The sequence below is a fragment of the Pan paniscus genome, chromosome 16, assembly GCF_029289425.2.
Source record: "Pan paniscus chromosome 16, NHGRI_mPanPan1-v2.0_pri, whole genome shotgun sequence".
NCBI classification, from domain to species: domain Eukaryota; kingdom Metazoa; phylum Chordata; class Mammalia; order Primates; family Hominidae; genus Pan; species Pan paniscus.
Window position 1 is genome coordinate 65,586,910 of NC_073265.2, and position 27,241 is coordinate 65,614,150.

General features: G+C 39.5%; 1 protein-coding gene across 11 annotated transcripts in view; it reads right to left on the bottom strand.

Moving 5' to 3' along the window:
- The window catches only part of SCAPER (S-phase cyclin A associated protein in the ER), a 568,863-nt gene that overhangs the window by 37,859 nt on the left and 503,763 nt on the right, over window positions 1-27,241 (bottom strand). For all 11 annotated transcript variants that reach the window (XM_034939208.4, XM_034939207.4, XM_063596813.1 and 8 more), the window contains one exon: window positions 18,422-18,577. In XM_034939208.4, coding sequence (XP_034795099.1) covers window positions 18,422-18,577 — 156 coding nt within the window. The remainder of the gene's footprint in view (window positions 1-18,421; window positions 18,578-27,241) is intronic.

Here is a 27,241-nt window from a genome sequence, read left to right on the forward strand (position 1 = left end):
TATGGCCCCTTATTGCAGCTTCAAAGCCAGCAACAGAGCATCTTCAAATCTCTTTCTAACGCTGACTTTCTTGCCTCCTGTCTTTATTTATAAGGACCCTTGTGATTACATTGTGATTACCCTGAATTATCCAGGATAATCTCACCATCTCAAGATCCTTAATTGTATCTGCAAGATCCCTTAAGCCAAGCAAGGTAATATTCACAGGTTCTGGAGATTCAAATATAGATACTGTTGTAGGAACTTTATTATGCCTACTCCAGAGAACCTAGTCATTCATGATTCATTCATTCAACAAATATTCACTGATAGCCAACTATGTGGCAAGCCCTATTCTAGGACCTGGAGTTCAGCAGTAAAATCTATGACCTTTTTCTCATAAAGCTTACATTTTAGTGCAGGAAGATATAAACGAACAAATATATAATATGTAATGTATGGTGTGACAGAGGAGCAAGGGACATGGCTAGGAAATGAAGACGTAGGAATGTGTGTGAAGCTACTTTACATAGGGTGGTTGGGGAAGCCATTTCTAAGGCATTATTTAAGCAAAATTCTATAGAAAGTGAGGAAGAAAGCCACGTGGACACCTGGGGGAAGGGTGTTTCAGGTAAAAGAGCAGAAGATCCCAAGGCTTGGAGCCAGGAGCGTGCATGACATGTTCAACAAACAGCAAGAAGGCCAGTGTGGCTAGAGCGGGTTGAGTAAGTGGAAGAGTAATAGGACATGAGGTCAGGGAGGGAGCAGAGAAGATCAGGTAGAGTCTTGGAAACCATTATAAAACTTTTACTGAGTGACATGGGAAGCCACTGTAAGGTTTTGAGCAGAGAAGTGATGTACTCCGACTTCATTTGAACAATGAGCACTACAGCTACTGGGTTGAAAACTCTTTAGAACAGCCAAGGCAGAAGCAGGAAGACCAACTAGGAGGCTGCTTTAATCATCCAAGTGAGAGATAATGGTATATGAATCAGGATGGTAGCCATGGATGTGGGAAGTGATTGGATTCTGAAAATATTCAGACGGGCAAGCCAACAGATTTCCTGATAAATTGGATGTGGGTGTGAGAAAGAGGAGTGAAAAATGGCTCAATGCTTTTTGGCTTGAGTAACTGGAAGACTGTGGTTGCCATTTACAGAAATGGGGAAGAAAGTGAAGAGTGCATGTCTCAGGAGGAAAACCAGGAATTCAGTTTTGAACTGGTTAAATGTGAGATGCCTATTATACATCACAGTGGAGACAGTGGATTGGAAGTTGTGTGAAATAAGCTTCCCAAGCATAGGGATTTTTGTCTCTTTTGTTTCACAGGTATATCCCCAGGGCTTAGAACAGTGTCTCATATACAGTAGCTATTCAATACATATGTGTTGAATGGCTGAATAAATACACAAGCCCAAATTCAGAGGAGGAGTCTCGGCTTGAGATATTTGGAAGCCATCAACACAGAGATGGTATTTAAAACTAGAAACTTATTCTAGTGAGTCTAGAGTCTGAGGATTGATCCTTGGGATACCCCAAAGTTTAGAACCAGGAGAGATGAAAAGAAACCAGCGAAGGAAACTAAAAAATAGTCACCAGTAGGGTAAGAAGGAAACCAGGAGAGTATGGTGCCCTAGAAGCAAAGCAAAGATAGCTTCAAGGAGGAGAAAGTAATCAATAACAAAGTTTACCTACAAATAAACATGAGGACTAAAAACAGGAGGAAATATACACAAATGACTTAAGTCTTATTTTTAGATTATAAAAACTAATTCCACATGCTTAAGATGGGAAGAGGGTAAGTAACAGGGAATGGAATACAGTTTGTCAACAATAAGTGGGAAAAAAGACTTAGCAAATTAGGTGCCTACCAGTTCAAATGAGAAAACAGCACTGCTTGATCACCAAAGAATATAAGTCAATGTTGACTAACAGGAGTACAATGTACACAACAAGGAAGGTTTAGTTCTGCTCCAGTGCACTGTATGACTATTCTGGAAGTACTGTGTCCAGCACTGGGTGCAGCGCTAATTCAGCACACAGAGGTATCAAAGTTCCCAAGTAAAGTGATCCCTGTGGTAAAAGTGTCTGGAAATAATGTCACCCAAGGAATATTTGAAGGAATTGGGAAGTTTAGCTCAGAACTGAAGGACACAAAGGCTGTCTTCAAACTGAAGAAGTATTTATTTATGACCCCACGGGAGACACGTTACTAGAAAGCATATATGAAATAAATCTATGGAAAATTTTCTAGGGCTAGGTGTGGTGGTACATGCCTATAGTCCCAGCTGCTTAGGAGGCTGAGGCAGGAGCATCACTGGAGCCTAGGAGTTCAAGGCTGCAGTGAGCTATCATCGCCTTACTGCACTCCAGCCTGGGTAACACAGTGAGATCCTATCTCTGAAAAAAAAATCCTAATAATGAGAACATCTAAAAGTGAAGTGGGCTGTTTGGTGTGGTATGACATTCTTCTTCATCCTGGAAGAGGTGGAAGGTCACATCCACTGTAGTAGCAGAGGGCAGTTAAGACTCAGCTGGGCATGAGCCTGGATGATGTCTAAGATTCTGTTCATTCTGGGATGTTACAACAGATGTAAATCTACTTTGAAAATTACAGTCAGTCTGCTGGGCGTGGTGGCTCACGTCTGTAATCCCAGCACTTTGGGAGGCTGAGGTGGGCAGATCATGAGGTCAGGAGATTGAGACCATCCTGGCCAACATGGTGAAACCCTGTCTCTACTAAAAATACAAAAAAATTAGCTGGGTGTGGTGGCACACGCCTGTAATCCCAGCTACTCGGGAGGCTGAGGCAGGAGAATGGCTTGAACCCAGGAGGTGGAGGTTGCAGTGAGCTGAGATCACGACACTGCACTCTAGCCTGGCGACAGAGTGAGACTCCATCTCAAAAAAAAAAAAAAAATTACAGTCAGTCTCTGTCACAGACACACACACATACAGCACACCCTCCCTCTCTGACCTTTTATGTTATTTATATAGTAAGATGTGGACAATAGCTTGTTTAATGCAAATCTAATTTGGAGCTCTGTTGAAGAAAATGGGGATGACTTAATGGAGAGCTGAGGGTAAAAGAAAAGTCAAGGTGGAATGTATGTATGTGTAAGCAATCTAAGACAGTCAGGACATTTGGTTAGAGAACAGCAAAAATAGGCCAGGCATAGTGGCTCATGCCTGTAATCCCAGAACTTTGGGAGGCTGAGGTGGGCGGATCACCTGAGGTCAGGAGTTCAACACCAGCCTGGCCAACATGGTGAAACCCTGTCTCTACTAAAAATACGAAAATTAGCCAGGCATGGTGGCATGTGCCTGTAATCCCAGCTACTAGGGAGGTGGAGGCAGGAGAATGTTTTGAACCCGGGAGGCGGAGGTTGCAGTGAGCCGAGATTGCATTACTGCACTGTAGCCTGGGAAACAAAGCAAGACTCCGTCTCAAAAAAAAAAAGGGGCCGGGCGCGGTGGCTCACACCTGTAATCCCGGCACTTTGGGAGGCCGAGGCGGGCAGATCACGAGGTCAGGTGATCGAGACCATCCTGGCTAACACGGTGAAACCCCATCTTTACTAAAAAAGAAATACAAAAAATTAGCTGGGCGTGGTGGCAGGCGCCTGTAGTCCCAGCTACATAGGGGGCTAAGGCAGGAAAATGGCGTGAACCCAGGAGGCGGAGCTTGCAGTGAGTGGAGATGCGCCACTGCACTCCAGCCTGGGCGACAGAGTAAGACTCCGTCTCAAAAAAAAAAAAAAAAAAAAAAAAAAGAAGAAAAAGAACAGTAAAAATATAGGGAAAATTAAAAAGTGAGAACATTAGGTAGGACAGGCTCAGATACCTGGGAGAATTTCCAGTTACCTGATTATGAGTTTCAGGTGAACTCAAAGAAGAACCTTTTTTTTTCTTTTGAGGCAGGGTCTTGCTCTGTTGCCCAGGCTGCAGTGTGGTGGCACAATTGTAGCTCACTGTAACCTTGAACTCGTAGGCTCAAGCAATCCTCCCATCTCAGCCTCCCAAGTAGCTGGGACTACAGGCATATGCTACTACACCTGGTTAAGTTTTTAATTTTTTGTAAGATGAGGTCTTGCTGTGTTGCCCAGGGTGGTCTCAAACTCCTAGCCTCAAGTGATCCTCCTACCTCACCTCTCAAAGTATTGGGATTGCAGCCGTGAGCCACTGTGCCTGGCTAAAGAGGAACTCTTGAGAAGGGAACCTTCCTGAAAGGAGAAGTAACAGATGATGAAAACGGAATCGACAGTCTTGCTCTTTGGGATCAACAACCTGGAAGAGGCTGAAGAAAGAGCAAGACCAGAGGATACCAATAAGAATGGAAGGTAAAGGACAAGGCCACTAAGAAGAAGAAACTCTGGACCCTGGCAAAGGTCTGAATGGAGACACAACAAAGTGGAAGAGTAAAGAGGTGACAGGCTCAGGACAATCTTAGGAAAACGAAGGGTGAATGGATGAAGGGGCAGGGAGGAGCCTATGAGGTGAGAAGGCAAGCAGCTCTGGGTGACTGACAACAAGATATGCTCCTAGATCTTGGAACTGCAGGCTAGGGCTGTTGTCCAGTACTGCCTCTCAGATGGGACACTTTTGACCTCTCTAGCTTCAGTTTTCTCATACTGTAAACAGCAAAGGACCCTGTGCTGACACACTGGTTTGGCTAGTTGATACTTTGGGGCTCTCTTTACAGTTTGGAAGTTGGGCTGAAGGAGCTCTGCCAGAGGCTATGTTGTGTTGCCAAGTAAAGGTAATTGCTTCTGCTGGGAGGGTAACTGGGAAGAAAAAACTGTCATATCAGGTGCTGCATTAAGATTCCAGTACCCTCCTAAATGATCTTTCTGGCTTCCACTCTTGCCTCTCTAATCCATTTTTCACAGAGTAAACAGATGCTTTTTACTTTTTAAGCCACTCTCCTGTTTAAAATCCTCCAGTGGCTTCCACTCACACTTAAGAGCAGAATTCAGATTTCTCACCTTTCTGCCCTCATCTCCTGGCCTTTACTTATTGACTTCAACTTCTACCACTTTCTTTCTGGCTCTTCACATTCCAATATATCACTTTCTCTGTTTCTGGAACATCCACTTCAAGGTCTTGGCATTCTTCTCAACTAGAATACTCTTTGCTTGGGTCTTTACATGCTTGGTTCCGTCTTAGCTTGTCATCTCCCCACAGAGGCCTTTCCTGACCACTTCGTCTGCAGAAGCCCTTGACCAAGACATTCGGCTATATTACCAGGCTTTATTTTCTCATGTCACTAGCTAAAATAATCTTATTTGTATATTGGTTGATTGTTTTTTCCCCATTAGACTGTAAATTTCATCAGAGTGGTATCTTGTTCATCAATCGATCCCCAGTACCTTGACAAGGTCTGGGACATAGCACATACTCAGTAAATAGGTATGAGTAAATATTTGCCAAAGAAATGGAAGGAAGAAAGGGAGAACTGATCTTAGCAAGGCATGCCAAAGGAATGAAGGCCTTGGATGCCTATTTCCTAACTCAGAGAAAGAAGAACATGAGATGTGGGCAGTCCTTCTTCTTATGTATAGAATAGGCCCAGGAAATGGGATTCTGACATAGGCCAATGATTGTTCACTAGTATTTGCTAGCTCTACCAATGAACAGCTGTTTCTCAAGTTCTTATTTTGTTTTGTTTCAGGTGCTATGTGCCTGACGGGGAGCTGCTAGGATATTTAGCTTCTTTCTCTAGGTAAATACTTTTAACTCTAGACACAAACCATGTATACAAGGAAAGAGAAATAATGAACTGCACGTTGACAAATACCAAGTAAGTGGCATAAATGGTATGTTCCATCTCATATTTCAGAGGAAAACATCCCTTTGATGGAATCAAATAGGACTGGATTGGATTCTGGGAAAGAAAAGTCAAAGATGACTAAGGCTTTGGGTCTTAAAATCTACTCAGATTACTGGAATCATGAGCAGAATAAGGTAGTCAGGAGGGACAGCCAACTTTGGGTGAAAGCCAATGAGCTCAGGATCTAACATATTAAATGTAAGTTCCTGGTAGAAATTGCCAGTAGGAATTCCAGGAGGAAATGTCTATCATGGCCTTGTTATGAATATGGTTTGGGCCTTAACCTTACTTGCTGTGGCTTGATTTACCTTTCCTGCCTATCTCCTTTTAATTTTTAATTAAAAAAAACATATATATACTTCTATAAGCTATCTCAAGTTTTTGGAACAAAATGTGTTATAATGAATACAAGAATATGTAAAAAATAGCATCTTAGACAAGAAGTAAGAGTGATAGATGTTAGCCCCCATTTACTCCTGTCATGTCCAACCCTGTGAGGGAAGAAGTAACACATTCATTTTCATATGTGAACAACAGGCTTTGAAAACCTAAAGAACCAGGGCTAGGCATGGTGGCTCACGCCTGCAATCCCAACACTCTGGGAGGCTGATGCAGGAAGATCACTTGAGCCCAGGAGTTCGACACCAGCCTGGGCAACATAGGGAGAGCTCGTCTACACACACACACACAAAAAGCAAAATCAGAGAATTAGTGGAACACAGCAGTGCATCCCTGTAGTCTCAGCTACTTGGGAAGCTGAGGTTGGAGGATAGATTGAGCCTGGAGGATTGAGGCTGCAGTAAGCCGTGATCACTCTTCTGCACGCTGCCACAGGTCACAGAACTGAGAAAGCTGAAACTGAGCCCACATCTTTCTGACTTCCCAACCTTTGCTCTTCAACATAATATTACACACAGTTTTCCTCTTGAGATCCTGCCTTCTCAGTCTCCTAGAGCCAGTGAGAATCTGACTGCAAATGTATCCTGGACACATTCTGCTCCTCTAAACCCTGCATGTTGAGGCCATCATCCCTTGTCCCCTGTGAGAATGGTAAGTCAGTGGAGACTGTCCTAAACTTTGACCCTATGGGCTGGGGCCCAGCCAGTTCCCTTTCTGCCTAGCACATAGTGAGCACTCATGTGAACTGTACCAATGAAGTTGTCATCTTTCCATTCCTTCAAGTAACTAGGGCTTTATGTCAGCTGGGATGGATCTTTCCGAAGTCCCTCTATTAGCACTTTGCCATTGTGAGTACAGAGACAGCCCAGAAGTTCCTGCTTCTGTATTCTTCTCATTCTCTAGATCTGAAGGATAAGGACAGTCACACCTCCTTATTAGTCTAGAGGCTGTTTTAACTCCTTTGACAGTGTGAGCAGGACTCTTGAATGCTTGTAGGGAGATAGCCCACATGAAATACTCAGCTCAGGGTGTATCAAAGGTGCTTAACAAATGTTACTTCTTTTAGTTCCACTTGCCTAGTCCTGTTACATTCACTTCATTGTCTATCTCCCAATACCAACAAACCCTTTGTCCAAAGACAGTAGCTAATGACAACAAAATATTTAGGAATGGACTGACAGTATCAAATAAGAGACTGCAGAGAGAATAGAAGGCAGCTGAGAACAGGAGACTGGGAACTCATTTATCTTTAGGGTAGGGTGGAAAGTAGCAGGCTATATTTTTCAAGTATAACCACAGCAACATTTCTGGTCCCCTATGCTCCTCTAGAACCTTCCTCCTCCCCAGGAAGAGGCAAAGTCTATTTCTCCTTTTTTTGAAGCTAGATGGAACTTCATGACTGCCTTGGTGAATAGAATGCAGTGCAAGTGATGCTGTGTGATTTCTGAGGCTGAGTCATAAAAAGTGATATGGTTTCTAGCTGCTCTCTCACTGCCAGGATGCTTGTTCTTGGAACACAGCCACCATGCTGTGAGGAAGCCAATTAAGCCTATGCAGAGACCCCACATGGAAAGACCCCCGGCTGACAGCCAGCGTCTACCACAGATGTGTGAATAAGCACTCAGATGATTCCAACCATCAGCCTTCAAGTCTTCTGAGGCCCCAGACATTGTGGAACAAAGATAACCCATCCTCTCCGTACCTTAAAAGAATTCCTGACCCACAGAATCTGTGAGATTAATAGATGGTTGTTTTATGCCACTAAATTTTAGGGTAATTTGTTGCACAGTTATTGTAACCGTAACAAGAAGAAAAGCAAAGGAAAATATGAGGTACAGTGAGACCAGGGGAGTTCAGGAAGAAGAGTAGGTTCATATTAGTCTGCATGTTGCCAAGGAGCAAGTAGGCCTTATACTAATAGGTAGCACTAGGGAGACAAATTTCAGCTTGGTATAAGGAGAGATGGTTTAAGCAACAACAACTCAAGCTCCCCTTAGTTAAGTAACGAATTTCCTGTCACTGGAGGTGTTCAACAGAGACAGAGAGGCTTACTGAAAAGATTCAAACCTGACTGGAAGACCAGATAGGGGACTTTAAGTTTCCTTTCAATCAACAGAATGTGGCAGTAGATTAGATCTGGGGTATCAGGAGGAGAGATTAGAGATGATGAGGTTTGGAGCTTGATGCCTGAGAGACTGGTGATACCATACACAAAAAGAGTGTCTATGGGAGGGTTTTTCAAAACATTCTTCTTTCCATTCCTTTCATCTCTTACCTGGACAACTGTTAATGCCCCTTGCACTTTCCACCTTCTAATACATTCTTCACACGACACCTGACCAGTGCTCCCAAATATGGTTCTTAGCAGGTCACTTCCTTGCTCAAAGGCTTTAAAAATTCATTTTATGTTTTTAAAATTTTTGTGGGTACACAGTAGGTATACATATTCATGGGATACCTGAGATATTTTGATACGAGCATGCAATGAGTAATAATCACATCACGGAAAATGGGGTTATCTGTCTCCTCAAGCATTTATCCTTTGTGTTACAAACTATCCAATTATATTCTTTTAGTTATTTTAAAATGTACAATTAAATTATTACTGACTATAGTCACCCTGTTGTGATATCAAATATTTAGTCTTATTCATTCTAACGCTTTTATTTTTTTGTACCCATTAACCATCCCCAGCTCTCTCCCACCCACCCACTACCCTTCCCAGCCTGTGGCACCCATCCTTCTACTCTCCATCTCCATGAGTTTGTTTTGATTTTTAGATCCCACAAATAAGTGAGAACATGTGATGTTTATCTCTCTGTGCCTAGCTTATTTTACTTAACACAATGACCTCGAATTTCATCCATGTTGCTGCAAATGAGAGGATCTCATTCTTTTTTATGGCTGAATAGGACTCCATTGTGTGTATGAGTACATTTTCTATATCCATTCATCTCCTGATGGACACTTAGGCTGCTTTCAAATCTTGGCTATTGGGAACAGTGCTGCAACAAACATGGGAGTGTGGATATCTCTTTGATATACTGATTTCCTTTCTTTTGGGTATATACCCAGCAGTGGGATTGCTGGATTGTATGGTAGCTCTATTTTTAGTTTTTGTAGGAATCTCCAAACTGTTCTCCATAGTGGTTGTATTAATTTGCATTCCTACCAACAGCGTATGAGGGTTCCCTTTTCTCCACATCCTTTCCAGCATTTGTTATTGAATGTCTTTTAGATAAAAGACATTTTAACTGGGATGAGATGATATCTCTTTGTAGTTTTGATTTGCATTTCTCTGATGATCAATGATGTTGAGCACCTTTTCATATGCCTGTTTGCCATTTGTATGTCTTCTTTTGAGAAATGTCTCTTCACATCTTTCGCCCATTTAAAAATTGGATTATTAGAGTTTTTCCTATAGAGTTGTTTGAATTCTTATTTATTCTCGTTGTTAATCCCTTGTCAGATGGGTACTTTGCAAATATTTTCTCTCTTCTGTGGATTGTCTCTTCATTGATTGATTGTTTCCTTTGCTGTGCAGGAGCTTAACTTGATGTGATACCATTTATCCATTTTTGCTTCGGTTGCCTGTGCTTGCAGGGTACTATTCAAGAAATTTTTGCCCAGTCCAATGTCCTTAAGAGTTTCCCCAATGTTTTCTTGTAGTAGTTTCATAGTTTTGAGGTCTTAAAGTCTTTAATCCATTTCGATTTCTGTATATGGTGAGAGACAGGGGTCTAGTTTCATTCTTCTGCATATGGATATCCAGTTTTCCCAGCATCATTTATTGAAGAGACTCTTCCCTAATTTATGCTCTTGGCACCTTTGTCAAAAATGAGTTCACTGTAGATGAATTTGTTTCTGGGTTCTCTATTCTGCTCCATTGGTCCATGTGTCTGTTTTTATGCCAGTACCACGCTGTTTTGATCATTACAGCTTTGTATTATAAAGTCAAGTAATGTGATTCTTCCAGTTTTGTTCTTTTCCCTTAGGATAGCTTTGGCTATTCTGGGTCTTTTGTGATTCTATATACATTTTAGGATTGTTTTTTCTACTTCTGTGAAGAATGTCATCAATGTTTTGATAAGGATTGCATTGACTCTGACGATTGCTTAGGGTAGTATGGACATTTTTAACAATATTGCTGTTTCCAATCCATGAACATGAAATAGTTTTCTATTTATTATGTCTTCTTTAATTTCTTTCATCAATGTTTTATAGTTTTCATTGTAGAAATCTTTCACTTCTTTGGTTAATTTCTACATATTTAACTTTATTTGTGGCTCTTGTAAATGGGATTACTTTTTTTGATTTCAAGATTGTTTGTTGTTGGCATATAGAAATGCTACTGATTTCTGGACATTGATTTTGTATCCTGCAACTTTACTGAATTGGTTTATCGGTTCTAATAGCTTTTTGATGGAGTCTTTAGGTTTTTCCAAATATAAGATCATATCATCTGTAAAAAAGGATAATTTGACTTCTTCCTTTCTGATTCGGATGCCTTTTCTTTCTTCTGTCTGATTGCTCTAGCTAGGATTTCTAGTATGATGTTGAGTAACAGTGGTGAAAGTGGGCATCCTTGTTGTGTTCCAGATCTTAGAGGAAAGGCTTTCCATTCTTCCTCATTCAGTATGATACTAGCTGTGGGTCTGTCATACATGGCTTTTATTCTGTTGAGGTATGTTTCTTCTCAACCCAATTTTTTGAGAGTTTTTTTTTTTTTTAAATCATGAAGCCATGTTGAATTTCATCAAATGCTTTTTCAGCATGTCCTGAAATGATCATTTAGTTTTTGTCCTTCATTCTGTTGATAATGATGTATCACACTGACTAATTTGCATATGATGAACCATCCTGACATTCCTGGGATAAATCCCACTTGATCATAATGAATGATCTTTTTTGCTGAATTTGGTTTGCTAGTATTTTGTTGAGGATTTCTGCATTAATATTCATCAGGGATACTGGTCTTTAGTTTTCTTTTTTCCATGTTTCTCTGATTTTGACATCAGAGTAATAAATACTGGCCTTGTAGAAAGAGTTTGGAAGCATTCCCTCCTCCTCTATTTTTTGGAATAGTTTGAGTAGGATTAGTATTAGTTGTTCTTTAAATGTTTGGTAGAATTCATCAGTGAAGCCCTCTGGTCCTGGGCTTTTCTTTATTGGGAGACTTTTTTTTTTTTTTTTTTTTTGAGAAGGAGTTTCACTCTTGTTGCCCAGGCTGGAGTGCAGTGGCGTGATCTTGGCTCACCGCAACCTCCACCTCCCAGGTTCAAGCAATTCTCCTGCCTCAGCCTCCCCAGTAGCTGGGATTGTAGGCATGCACCACCACGCCCGGATAATTTTGTATTTTTAGTAGAGACGGGGTTTCTCCATGTTGAGGCTGGTCTTGAACTCCTGACCTCAGGTGATCCGCCCGCCTTGGCCTCCCAAAGTGCTGGGATTACAGGTGTGAGCCACCACGCCCGGTCGGGAGACTTTTATTATAGCTTCAATCTCATCACTTGCTAATGGTCTGTTTTGGTTTTGGATTTCTTCATGTTTCAATCTTGGTAGGTTGCATGTGTCTCAAAACTTATCCATTTCCTCTAGTAAAAAGGTTTTAATGACACTATTGCCGTTACCACATCTTAGCAAATTATTTTATGTAGTTCACAAAGTCTTTTTATATTTACAATCTCATTTGAGCCTCATAAGGATCTGCAAGCATTAAAATACCACCATATATATCTCAAAGTTCAGTTAAGGTACTCTATTCTTTGTATTTTTCTCCTTTATGTCTTTGCTTATGCTATTTTCTTGGTCCACCTTTTTCTCAACTCTACATGTTCTAATCTTTTCCATCTTTCAAGGGCCATGTTAAATTTTAGCTGCTCTAAAATACAGCTAATCCCCACAGACAAGTAACCGTCATTTCTCCCTCCTCTGAACTCCATCAATGACAATGGTGATAATAGTGGCCAACATTTATGAAGCATTTACTATGTACCAGGCAGCATGTTAAGTGCTTTTGTTATCTTCTATCCTCTTGATCACTCTGTCTTGTACTGTAGATAGTTGTATAGGCATCTTTTTCCCCCCACAAGCTTACAGAGTCCTTAGACAAAATTGATGTCTTAGCCATTACTGCTTTCTCCCAATCCTAGCACAGGGCCTGGCACAGAGCAAGTGCTACATAAATATTTGTTCAATGAATGAATAGGCAGGCGGGCAGAGTTAACATTTACCTTTGCTTGAACAAATGGTTTTCAAGCACCCTTAAACACTTGAAAAGCACTCATTTATAGCCACATAATAAATGGACTAAATCACAGATAATTCTTATCTTTTCATGACACAGGTTTCCAGAACTTTGGCTAGAACACATTTTGTTATTGTCATTTATGGATGTGAAAATGAAAAACACAAATATATATAACATCAAACTTGTTTTTGTATACAAATATTCTTGAATTCACAAGTCTTTTCCAACCAATCAGAATTATCCAGGTTTTACAAGTTCCTCTCTTCAGTGTAGTTGTAAGGATTACAAACTCTTTTACTGTGGGTCCACTGCTTCCTGGCTTTGTTGCCATAGTGCCTAGCACAGTTAGGAATACTGTAAATGATTACTGATTAAGTTAACAGCCCATGTTGGTTTCAATTTATAATCACTCATTATTATGCTGATCCTATTAGTTCTGCTAAGGAGTCAGCACCTTAAGGGGGACCCAATGAGCCTCAACCAATTACAGCAATTGAGCTCCTGCCCTGAGATTTGAAAACCATTGTTTTCTCTTTACTTGTAGGACCAAGAATAGAAAACTGTTAACAGTAAAGGCCAAAGAAATAGGCATTTCATTTTTTTTGAGATGGAGTCTCGCACTGTCACCCAGGCTGGAGTGCAGTGGTGCCATCTCGGCACGCTGCAACCTCCGCCTCCTGGGTTCAAGCAATTCTCCTGCCTCAGCCTCCCAAATAGCTGGGATTACAGATGCCTGCCACCACTCTCAGCTAATTTTTGTATTTTTAGTAGAGATGGGGTTTCACCATGTTGGCCAGTCTGGTCTTGAACTTCTGACCTCAGGTGATCCACCTGCCTCGGCCTCCCAAAGTGCTGGGATTACCTGAGCCACCACACCCGGCCAGAAATAGGCATTTCTGAGAGTCCCATTACAGACTATTGAATTTTGCTGAAGTGATTAAGAATCATTTGTTAACAATATTACAATTCTGAAGCAATTCTGACATAAAATCAATCCTTTCATCAGAGGATCACGATTTCAATTTTTACTTAAAGAAATGCAAGTTCATTGTTCAAAACTAAGCCTGGTACAAGTCATCAGCTATTGCTTTTCTATCCCAAGTTGAAACAAAGACTAACAGCACAAATTCTGACATCCAAATCGTGTTTCGGAAAACCTAGGTAAAAATTTGGCTGAGTAAGGTGGCTAAGGCCTATAATCCTAACACTTTGGGAGGCTGAGGTGGGTGGATCATCTGAGGTCAGGAGTTTGAGACCAGCCTGGCCAACATGGTGAAACTCCATCTCTACTAAAAATACAAAAATTAGCCAGGCATGGTGGCAAGCGCCTGTAATCCCAGCTATTCAGGAGGCTGAGGCAGGAGAATAACTTGAACCCAGGAAGCAGAGGTTACAGTGAGCCGAGATGGCGCCACTGCACTCCAGCCTGGGCGACAGAGCAAGACTCCGTCTCAAAAAAAAAAAAAAAAAAAAAAAAAAAAAGAGAGAAAAGAAAAGAACACCTAGGTAAAAATTAGAAGATTAAGAGCACAATAGGAGAGTAGTGCAAAGGCAGACTAGCGGTAATCACCATCACAAAGGCTGGGCCACCAGCAGACTGCAATGTTTACTCAAAGCCTGGAGATATCAATTAGTCCCCTTAATTATCTCAGGCTCTGCCATCACAAGAGGCAATTTTTGAAGCCCTCTCTAGCTCCTCTTCCTCTTTCATTCCTGTCACAAAAGGGCAAGGAGGACAAAGCCTTTCTTGACTCTGGTTCTGGCTAGCTTCTGGTAGCCAAAATAGACATTATGTGAATTACTCCAATAAAGCAAAAACCACACTACCTTTCCTCTTAGACATGGCTATGACCTATAGCAGAAACTCTATTTAATGCATGCAACAAAATGCTTGTCACTGTCATTTATAGCTTAGAAATATAATTTTCATGAAGAAATAAGCAGGAGAAAACAATCTGTAAATATCAGAAGTAAATGAATCTGAGGAGGTAGAAAAAACTCCCTGTATTCCTGTGGTCTGGTGGTGTTCAGGAAATGTTGGGAGACTGAAGGATGAGAGGAAGAACAACAATAAGGGGTCATTTTTCTCAGCTCTTTCAGAGAAGTAGCTTACACTGATACTGCAAATAATTTCCTAGGTAAATTAAGCCAGGAAACCACCTGGACCTTCTTTCTAGAATAATCTGTTTTTGTAGTAAGTCCTACTAACAGAAGTTTGCTAAGCAATTGAGGTTAGAGAAGGAAATTATAATGGAGATAAATAGATTAAGAATTCTTAAAAACCATCAAGAGTAAATCACTGTTTAAAATCCAGTTGTATGTGTACACAGAAGGAATTATATTTCATATACATAATAAAATAAATTATATAGTAATTAAAAATTTTAAATAAAATGTATCAGATGTGTAAACATGTAATTTATCAGATGTATAAATATATAATAAATATAAAATTTTGAGTGGTAGACAGTATAGTTTCCAAGTTTGAGAATATAAGCAGTTTTTCTTAGTGGAAATATAAGTTTGGTCCTAGGCATGCCTGAAGATTATCCAAGTAGACCAAAGTTTACACATATATGTATATGTATATGATATGTATATGTATATGATAATCTTATATCATATATAATAACCCTTAGGCATGTCTAGGACCAAACTCATATTTCCACTATGAAGAACTGTTTATATTTCCTAATTTGAAGACTGTGCTATCTACCATTCAAAATTTTATAGTCAGAAACCTGGGAGTCATTCTAGATGCTTCCCTTCCTTTCACCCCCCACATCATGAAACCCTATGCCATCTCCCCTACATTTGTTCTACTCCCTCGTAATGTATTTGCTCATCTCTATTGTCATTGACCTTACTGGCCCTCAACATGTCTCAGTTGGATTATGCAAGAGCTTCTTTACTAATCCTTCTGCCTCTAGGCTTGTGCCATTCCAGTCATCTCTGTGCTTCTTAGGAGTGATCATTCTGTAACAGAAATTTGATCCTGTCCTCCCTCTCAAGCAACTTTAGCAGCCTTTGACAGCTCTAGTCTAGCTCTTGTAGCCCTTTGCACCTCCCAAGAACTAACATTTATGGAGCTCATTTAATACCTCATCTCCTGCTGCTCTCCACATTTACCCAATTGCACAGCTACATCAAACTAAACATGACGCTAACTCTTGTATGTCCATATCTCTTGGTTTGGGCTGCCCTAAAAGCAGACCCTGAAAAAATAATATGGGTGCAAATAGACTATTTGTGAGGATGTAGAGAAGAGAAACAGGGAAGGGAGAAAACTCAATCAAGGATGTGTTAAAGAACAGTACGGGCCAGGTGTGCCCAGCACTTTGGGAGGCTGAGGTGAGTGGAGCACTTGAGGTCAGGAGTTCGAGACCAGACTGGCCAACATGGTGAAACCCCATCTCTACTAAAAATACAAAAATTAGCCAGGAGTGGTGGCCTGTGCCTGTAATCCAAGCTACTCAGCTGGCTGAGGCAGGAGAATCGCTTGAACATGGAAGGCAGAGGTTGCAGTGAGCTGAGATAGTGCCTCTGTACTCCAGTCTGGGCGACAGAGTGAGTAAGATTCAGTCTCAAAAACAAAACAAAACAAACAAACAAAAAACAGGTTAGGGCTGAGGATCCTGTGAGAACTGTACAGAATATACTCAGAATTGTACTACTGAACATTAGGGAAGTGGGGGTATTATCTACCAATTTATTGTTTGTATTATCTACCAATTTATTAACACCACTACTGGAGGTGTTAAACTCCTCTGCACTCTAGCAAATAGCTCCTTGTCCAGAGAACGTCCTGAGGCAGAGAAATACAGAAAGCCATTGGCAGATGACCTGCACGTGAACCAAAGGCACCAATAACATCTGGTATACCACATAATGTACATATGCCATTTTTCTCAACTGATTTTTTTCCTTCCACTTGTCTTGGATTCTGCCTATGGAAGCCTTTTTTGACCTCCTCTGTAAGTGCTTTACTTCCTTTTCTGTGCAAATTCTCTTCTGCTATAACTGTTACTTTATAAGTCTGACCCCACACTAGACTCTTGGCTCCCTGAGGGCAGTATCTTTAGTACCTACCTAACTTGGTGTTTGGCACAGGACAGATGCTCAGTGTCTTCAGGACAAGAGCATGACTGTGTGCATTAAAGAGAAGATCCTATTTCCATGTTCCATATGTAATTGAGAAAATTTTCAAAGAAATGAAATATATGCTTCTACATCCTGAATAATATCAAGTAAAGCAGAAGGAGTATCAAGCTAGAAATCTCAGGACCTGATTCAAGTCAGTTTGGATCAGTTGTTTTTCCTACAAAAAACAAGTGACGGTGAATGACCCTTAGGTTTCTTTTAAATTCCATAGATTTCAAGTGACTGAATCTGCATGTAAGTGACAGCTGAAGCCCACAGACTGTACAACAATCACATACGGAAATGCTTACATTTGTGATATTGATCTGGATTCGAGAAAATACAGGTGACACAGACTTGAGATGCTGGCAGGTTTGTAATGTAATGAACACAGGGAAACTGTGTTCAAAAAGAGAGAGGGTCAGCACAGGTCTCCTGCCTGAGAGGACACCTCCATGGAGGGGCCTGGCCATTGCACAGGAACTAGCTGAGCAGCATGGTGGCCTCCAAGCTGGCAGGTGCCTCTGTTCCAGATGGACAGTGTTTGGTATGCCAACCTCTGTGTAGTATGGTACTACCTGCTCCTACGTAGGTCACAGACCCAAAAAAAATCACTTCCTGAGCTCTCACTGAAGGTAGGCTTGGTCTACATTTCTTGATGGGAAGAGACTAACTTGGAACACTGAATACAGGCATGCTTGGCTTCCCTGACTTCTCTAGACAGTCTTAATTTTATTAGAATGTGACTGATGGTGAGGGACTGGGTAAGAGTAAGGAAGGATAGGTAGGCTTAGGGGTCCTATGAATAATGAACTAAAAAATGTTGAGGATGTTCATTTTAGAATATAGTTTCCCCCTCTTAAAATGTTCTGAATATAGTCACTGGCATTCTGTGAACACTGAATATAGATGGATAATATTTCCTTAAGAAGCTAGACTTTAGAAGCTTAGACTGGACAAATTCCTAAAAATACAAAACACATAATTAAAAAATAGGTAATACATATGTGCTGTTTAGAATTAATTATAAGAAAATTATTTGATTGAACATCCTCAATATGCCTAAGGGATATGTCATATTCCTATCAGAAAAACGGAGGCACTATTATCAACGATTCTTACTTGGTGAGGGATGGGTTGGGGAGAAGACAAGAAGACCCAGAGGGTTACTTGTGTCCTTCCTAGAGAATTATTGTTTTTGAGGACAGTCCGCAGGGTGGGATGGGGTAGGATGGGGTAGGGTAGTCTAAACAGCCAACCAGGCCAGTAGTAGTCCCTGGCACACTGGCTTTCACTATGCCCATGGGTCACGTGTGACTTCAGGGACCTATTGTTTTAGATGGCTCCCTTCCCTTATTCATGGAAGTACTCTGGAAGAAGGGACAGAGGGAAAATAAACCTAGCAGCCTATAACTGAAAGCACATGAATGACGGTAATGAGCACTTTCAGGCTGTACTGTGTAGGGCTGACGGCTTGGCTTGGTCTGGTCTAGGCTTTGTTTCCTTCAATGACTGAAGGAGAATCACTGGACTCCTCTGGATCTCAGTGGAAGAGGGACTGGATGACCTCTTAGGTCTCTTCTAGCAATGATAGTCAAATTTATGACACCAACAAGAAAAAAAGACTCTGATGAGAGTGTGTGGCCCAGAAAAATGAGAAATTAATATATATCTCAATATAGAAAGCCAATGATGGGGAAAGAACACAGAGGAAAGATGGCCAAGATGACCACTTGAATTCCTATGAAATGACCCTAGAATGGGCAAAATTCAAGAGATGTTCCAAAAGTTGAGTCTAGATTGAGATCAAGTAGATGCCTTACCTTCCAGTGACAGCAAAGCACAGTGTACACATTGCATGTAAGAGTCCTGCGGCATGCTGCAGAAATATGGCCATCTTGGGATTCTCATCCACTGGGCCTTGCACCGAGAGGAAGCAGGCACACAGTTTGTCAATCAGACCCATGTTCACCACGTAGCTAGATATGGGGGAGAAATGCATGTTATCAATCTGAATAGGCCAGCAACATCTTCACCTTCAATGATAAATGTTACCATACACAGGCTTGGACCCCTCAAACAAGCAGACACAACACAAGTTTGAGTAAAGCATCTCAAGTAACAATTTCCTTAGATTTACTCCTGAATAATCACCTCTTTCTGTAAGTATTTTTTTCTCTCTTCTTTCTTTTGGTTATTTGAATATTATTTTTCAAGAAAAAAATGAATGACAATGATTATCTAGTCATTCTTACTGGTCTAAAGAGTCTAACAACAAGTGAAATGATTTATAATGACCTTTATGCTCTTAAAAACGGTTCCTTTTTAAAGTACTAGGTAGCCCCAATGCAAGGATTTAGAAGATACAGTACAATGATTCAACTCAGACACTCTTGTTACAACTTACACATTTTTTTTTTTTTTTTTTTTTTTTTAGAGACAGGGTCTCACTCTGTCACCTGGCTGGAGTGCAGAGACATGATCATAGCTCACTACAACTCTAACCTACTGGGCTCAAGAGATCCTCCTGCCTCAGTCTCGCAAGTAGTTGGGACTACATGCGTGTACCACCATGTGCAGTTAATTTTTTTTTTTTTATTTTGTAGAAATGCGGTTTTGCTATAGCTGCCCAGGCTCTTCTTGAACTTCTGGCCTGACGCGATCCTCCTGCCTTGGCCTCCTAAAGTGCTACAATTACAGGCATGGGCCACCATGCCTGGCTACAACTTAAACTTCTAAAGCCAGTTGTAGGTTCTCTATTTTTAAAGACTCTATCACCATTAACAGCATAACAAACAGTGAGAATCTAATTGCTTTTACTGAAAAGTACCAGTCCTGAGGGTTGACAACAACATTTAAGAAATCATTTCCATCTTTTCAGTACGAAAAACAGTTTTCTAGAGCTGTTTGTAAACTGGACTGACAACAGTAACTCTTTTATTAATCCACAGAGCAGCAATCATTGAAAAGAATATTTTAAAACTATAAAAGACCTTGTAGATAAATCAAACTTGGCCTAGAAATTCAATGCTACTGCACTGACATGTATGAGAAGGGTAGGACTGCAAATATAGCAGTTCTGCAAATCAACATGTTAACTTTCAGAGATATACACAAAGGAATTGAGGTTTTGGTGTGTAAGTGCACTACAGTCCCCACCACTATTCATTTACCAACACAGGTTTTTGTAAAAGGAAGGATAAACTGATGAATAATTCATGTCTGGAGCCATTCCAAGTTTACTATGTTGAAGGTACAAAATAGTGCCTCCTTTCATCTTTTACATTAGACTATGTATCTACCTGGGCTACTGAGCACTCCTACAGTTTTAAAATTGGGAAGTATGAAATGATGACCACCAGACCTCTTCTAGTAAAGGAAATTGATAGATTGATATATGTACACACTGAGAATCTTATTACAATCTGATTGAACAAAATTAGACTTTTAAAAACTGGCTTTTACATTTGCACAGAACTCTTCAATTTAGAAAGTGTTTTGTCTGTAGCCAGACACGGTGGATCACACCTGTAATCCCAGGACTTTAGGAGGCTGAGGCAGGTGGATCACTTGAGGTCAGGAGTTCGAGACCAGCCTGGCCAATATGGTGAAACCCTGTCTCTACTAAAAATACAAAAATTAGCCAGCCATGGTGGCTGGAACCTGTAGTCCCAGTTACTTAGGAGGCTGAGGCAGGAGAATCGCTTGAACCCGGGAAGTCGAAGTTGCAGTAAGCCAAGATCATGCCATTGCACTCCAGCCTGGGCAACAAAGTGAGACTCCATCTCAAGAAAAAAAAAAATCAAGTGTTTTGACTGGGTACAGTAGCTTATGCTTGTAATCCCCGCACTTTGGGAGGCTGAGGCAGGAGGATTGCTTGAGCCCAGAAGTTTGAGACTGGCCTGGGCAATATAGTGAGACCCTGTCTACACACACACACACACACACACACAAACATGCCACACACACTAGCAAACAAAATAAAAGAAAGTATTTTATCTTAATCATCCCAATGAATTATCCCAAGAACACCATTAGGGAGCAGACTGTAAAAGCTTTGGTTTTTATCTGCCCAGCATATTCTCCTCTCCTATTTCATATGGTCCTGGGGGCATTGTTAAAGATGCTACCCGCTTGCTAATGCAGGAGTGAGCATATGCTTCAGGACAGTCAAAGTACTCATCATCTTGGCCATAATGACTGGTTCCAGGATGAGTATATGACCTAGGGAGGACCACTCAACATCTTCTGTGGGATTAATATATGACCATAGGAAAAATATCTTTCCACTGGGGATATCTAAACTAAAATGTGTAACTCTGGGGGTGCTGGTAGTCAACTTGTTACATGGAGAACATCTGCTTAGAGAATAAAGCCAAGTAGAGATAAGTAGAATTGAAAGAAAGAAACAAAGCTGTAATGGCATATGGGGACGCATTCTGAGAACTGCATCATTAGGCAACTTTGTCATTGTGCAAACATCATAGAGTGTACTTACACAAACTTAGATAGTATAGCCTAACCTAGGCTATATGGGATAGCCTATTGTTCCCAGGCTACAAACATATACAGTATGTTACTGCAGGGAACAATGCAGGCAACTGTAACACAATGGTAATTATTTGTGTATCTAACCATAGAAAGGGTACAGTAAAAATATAGTATTGTAATCTTACAGGACCGCCATTGTATATGTGGTCTGTTGTTGACTAAAAAGTCATTATGCAGTGCATTACTATACTTAGAGCCTTGGCATCTAGTTCAAACCTTGACCTTCCCAGGTACACAAGCCATTTTACTATTCTGTTTTACTTACGTTGTTTCAAGCTAAGGTTCTAAAAGAGTTCTAACCAGAGTGAAAACTTGTTTTTTTCTGATTATAGTGGTAATATAGGCTCATTATAGAAATTTATATAGTAAAGAAAAGCAGAAAAATCAGTAGAAAAAGTTGGCCATAATTTCACCTTTTAAAGACAATCACAGTTTGATAATTTTCCTTTCATGTTTTTCTATTTGATTCTTTCTCCACATGATTGACATTATACCGAATTTCATTCAATGACTATTTAGGCCCCTTCTATGTCATGAAAACATCTTGGTTAAGCATTATATTTTAAATCTTTATTGACAGAATAGGATAACAAATACCCATGCATTCATCACACAGCCCTGACTACCATCAACCCATGGCCAATCTTATCTGTCCACACCCATCCTGCATAAAGTTTAAGCAAATCCAAGGCATATTATTTCATTTGTAAATGTTTCCATTTCTATCTCTAAAAAAAAAAACTTAAAAAAAAACAAAACCACAACATCATTATCACATCTAAAAATCACCATTTCTTAATATCATCAAATAACTGGTGTTCAAATTTCTAAATGTACCATAAATGTCTTAATATTTTAAATAGTTTTTTTTTTAAATTAGAATCCAAACAAGAACCACACATTGTGACTGGTTAATATGACTTAAGTCTCTTTTTAATCTGTTAGCTACCCTCCACCTTTTAAAACCCCCTTTGAAAATCTATGTATTTGTTGATGAAACCTGGTTGTTTATCCTATATGCTTTCCCACAAGTTGAATTTTGCTGATTATATCCCTGTGGTGTCACATAACATTTTTTGGAACTATTTATTTCCTGTAAAATGATCTAGGTTCTAGAGGTCTGACTGGATATATAAACATCATTTTTAATGATTGAATAATATTCTACCAGTGGAATGCTTTTACAACTTTTGGTTGTTTTCAATATTCCTTATTATAAACCATGCTGTGCCGAACATTTTGAGTAGAAAACCTTGCCAGATTTCAGACTATTTTCCACAAGTGGAATTACTGAGTCAAAGGGTATGCATATTTTTAGGGCTCTTGATATACATAGCCAAATTATATTCAAGAAACATTAAATAAATTTATAGTCTCACCAGCAAGGTATGAGAAAACCCAGTTCACTATGTGGAGGTTGGTATGACTATCCCCATTAGATAGACAAGGAGACTGATGCTCAAGGAAGGCAACGCACAAGCTCAAGCAAGACGGCTGGAACATTCTATGGTTTTCTGACTCCTGATAAGAGGATCCTTTGCACTGAATTCACTGCTTTTCTGTGGCATTTTTTGGGTCCTTACTGAGGTCTAAAGTGATCACACAAAACTTCAAAACCATGTAGTCTCAAGATGAAAATGGCTTAGCTAGGTTTCCGGTACCGTCCTTGAAACAGCCAGAAAGGAAGAAAGACTACAAAATGAGCAAAGAGATAAAAAGCATTGTAAAGCCAAGGCAAACTAAAACAACCACTTGTTGACTGGTTGGTCCTTTCTGAGTATCGTCTCCTATAGGTTACTGGGCCATCTACGGTGCTTACTAATGAGTCAGTCTAATGTTTTTCTAAATTGCCTATGTCTTGACTGCATGGACAATCTTTAAATGACTGGCTAAGAAGATGCTTAAACTAAATGGCTCTAAAAGGTCAGTGTAGAGAAATTCATTTTGTCAATCTCATTGTTTTGAGGGAAGAATATGGAACTTTCTAATGAACACTGGGGTCAAAAGCAACATATCTTTTGCATTGTAACTGTTAGGTTGAAATTATAATGTTGAGGCTATTACCACACCCAGGATGAAAAGCTTTAATACAGAAAACTTCCTAGTCTTCTTGGAACACACATCCTGGGAAAGAAACATGCTGCTGTAAATGATAAGTAAATGGGTCTCTCCATTTGCTTTGCCATTTGAAATTTAAAATGAGTCCCTTTGCAGCTTTCTGTCATTGGACTTAACAGAAAGGGATATTTAGAAACATATACATTATGTGTATGTGTGTGTGTGTGTGTGTGTGTATACGATGTTCACTATTTGGGTGATGGGTTCACTAAAAGCCCAAACTTCACCATTAGGTAATATATCCATGTATTATGTACCCCCGAATCTATTAAAAAAAAAACTAAAATGAGTTATTGTTTCTTTGTCCATCCTTGTCTACCTATCCACTCTCACATTCCAACCAAAATGTTGCTTATTAGGGTTCTATCCCTGAACTAAATTTAGTAAAGTCATGCAATTCCATGGTTTCAACTATCCTCGATATGTTAATAATAATTCCCAATTCTATCTCAAGGCCTACTTTTGTTTTTCTTTTAGAGACAGGGTCTCACTCTGTTGCCCAGGCTGGAGTATAGTGATGCAATCATGGCTCACTGCTGGACTCAAGGGTCCTCCCACCTCAGCCTCCTGAGTAGCTGAGACTACAGGTGCACGCCATCAGGCCTGGCTAATTTTTTTTTTTTTTTTGGTAGAGACAGGGTTTTGCCTTGTTGCCTAGTCTGGTCGTGAACTCCTGGACTCAAGCGAGCTGCCCTCCTCAGCCTCCCAAAGTGCTGGGATTATAGGCATGAGCCATGGCATCCGGCCTACTTCTTTTCTGAACTTCTTTCTTAAAGTACTAGTTTATGAATATTTTCCCTTGGGGGTCCCAAGGCACCCCTATATTTGTATATTCAAATAAAACCTCACTATCTCTTCTGAAATCTCCTTCTCCCACTATTCTTGTCCAAATGAATGTCATTATTCATCTCACAGTAATGCAAGAAATTTTAAGATAACCATTTGTAATCATGCATTCATCCACTCAATTATTTCTAAGTATGATGCTGATGCTAACCTTAAGGACCTCTTAACATTGTAGCTGACACATAATTTCTACATTACTATGATTAATTCTATAATAGAGGTATGTTCAAAGTATTACTACTATATAGCAGAAGTGCCAAATTTTGGCTTAATGGGCCAGGGCTAGCTTGTCAAAAGAGGTGGCATCTTCATATTTTTAAATGAATTCATCAGGTAGACAAGGCCCAAGGCTGAGGTAGATAGAAGCTAATTCTACCTCTAAAATAGTCCTAAATCCTTCTTGCTTCCACTCTAATTGTTATTGCTATAGTTTGGTCAAGGTCACATCCTATCAGGCTAAGTTACTGTGTGATATTAGAAACAAGGCCTGACCTGAGTCTCAGCCTCTTTATATCTACCCCACTAGTAAAGTTGATTCCTTCATATATGGCTAATGAATGTCTTCCTTCAGTTTAGAAGTGTTCTATTCTTTTTTTTTTCTGTTGTACTTCTCCTGTTATCTTATTTGAGAAGATCAATTATTCAACATTTTAATTCTATTGTCTATCCTTCACATCTCTTGTCTTCTTGCTAATCACATTTGTGATAACCTTTGTCCTTTCTCTCTGCTGTCACTGTGATTAATAATCAACTGCTTTCTTTTGAGATATATTCCAAATAATAAATGCACAAAACTTAAGTGTTTGGTTTGACAAGTTTTGAAGACCACATAAATCTACATAACCATCAATAAAAACAAGATATAGAACATATCATCACAGAAAGTTCCCTTGTTTTCTATCCAATCCTTTCCTATCTCCATATAAAGGAAATCATTCAAAATGTTCTCTTTTATATCTGTCCCTGGCTAAGCATGATGTTTTTGAGATTTATTCATGTTGGTGCATGGGACAATAATTCCTTTCTTTATATTGTTGATTAGTATCCCACTGTATGAATACAGGTTGAGCATGCCCAACCTGAAAATACAAAATCCTCCCAAACCCAAAACTTTCTGAGTATCAACATGATGCTCAAGAGAAATGCTCACTGGAGCATTTCAGATTTTGGATTTTCAGATTTGGGATGTTCAACTGGCAAGTATAATGCAAATACTCAAAAATCCCTTCCCCGCCCAAATCCAAAATCCAAAACACTCTGGTCTCAAGCATTTCAGATAAGGCATACTCAACCTGTATGCTATGATTTGTTTGTTCCTTCTCTTGTTGATGGATGTATGTTATTTACAGTTTTTGGTTATCATAAATAAGACTGCTATGAAAATCCATGGGAAAGTCTTTTTGTGAACATGTGTTTTCATTTCTATTGGGTAAATACCTAAGAGTAGAATTGCTGAGTCATAGAATAGATGTGCTTAAATTTACAAATTGATAGAGTTCTTCAAAGTGGTCATTGCATTTCATTCTCCCAGAAACAATGTATTAGATCTCCAGTTGTTCCATATCCTTACCAACATCAGGTATCATCAATCTTTTTTATTTTAGCCATTTTATTGGATTTGAAACAGTACCTTGGTATAATTTTATTTTGCATTTCCCTGATAACTAACATACTGAACACGCTTCCATGTGCTAAGTAGTTATTTGTGTATCTTTCCATGTGTTAAATGGTTATTTGCATATTTGTATCCAAATAAATCTTTCCCCATTCCATGACTGCAAAGATATATATAGTCCCATATTTTCTGCTAGAAGTCTTATGGTCACAACTTTTGTGTTTAGATCTGTGATCCATCTCAAATTAATTTTGTATATAACAAGAGGTTACTTTTCTTCCATATGGATATCCAGTTGTTCTAGCACCATTCATTAAAATAACTTTCCTTTCCCTATTAAATTAATCTGATCCCTTGATCAGAAATCAACTGACGAGAGGTTGCTAGAGGTTGTGGGGGAAGGAGGAATGATAGATGGGGTTATATGATACTGTACTGATGAATGCATGTCATTATACATTTGTCAAAATCCGTAAGATATTTAACACCAAGAGTTAACCTTAATGTAAACTATGGACTTTAGGGTGATAATGACATCAATGTAGATTCACTGACTGTAAAAAATATACCACTCTAATGAGGCCTACTGGAGGCTGTACATGTGTGTGGCCAGGGGGTTTATGGCAATACTCTATAGTTTCCACTCAATTTTGCTGTGAACTTTTAAAACTGCTCTAAAAAATAGTGTATTTTTTTTCAAAGCCTAATCAGCTCCCCCACCCCAAATAATTGGACCGTATTTGTGTGGGTCTATTTCTGTGCCCTTAATTCCATTTTGACCGATTGATCAATCTTATACCAATACCAGACTGTCTTGATTAGCATAACTCTGTAGTAAGTCCCCAAATCAGGCAAGTCCTCTGACTTATTATTCTTTTTCAAAATTGTTTTGGCTGTGTTAGAGCCTTAACTTTTCCATAGAAATCTTAGAGCTGACTTGTAAATTTATTTCTAAAGCCTGCTGGGATTTTGATTAGGATTGCATAGAGTCTATAAATTAATTTGGGGAAAAATAATGTTTTACCAATACTGAGTCTTCTGATCCATGGATATTATATATATCTCCGTTTATTTAGGTCTTTAATTTCTCTCGGTAATGCTTTGTAGAGGTGTTGCTTTACTTTCATGAGATTTACTCAGAGGTATGTGATACTTTCTGATGCTTTTTATAAATGGTATTGTTTTTTAAATCTTGATTTCTATTTGTTGCTATACATAGCGATACGACTGATTTTTGCATAAGTTATATTTGTATATTCAAACCTTGCTTAAATCTTACTTAACAGTTCTATTAAATAATCGTTTTTTTCTTGGTAGATTACATAGTTTTCTATACGTGCAATCATGAGACTGCAAATAACAATAGTTTTATTTTGTCCTTTACAAACTTTATGCCTTTTCTTTTTCTGCTTCTTACTAAACTAGCTAGAACTTTCAATACAATGCTGAATAGAAGTGATGAGGGTAAACAGTCTGTGTATTCCTAATCTTAAAGGAAAAGTGTTTATTATTA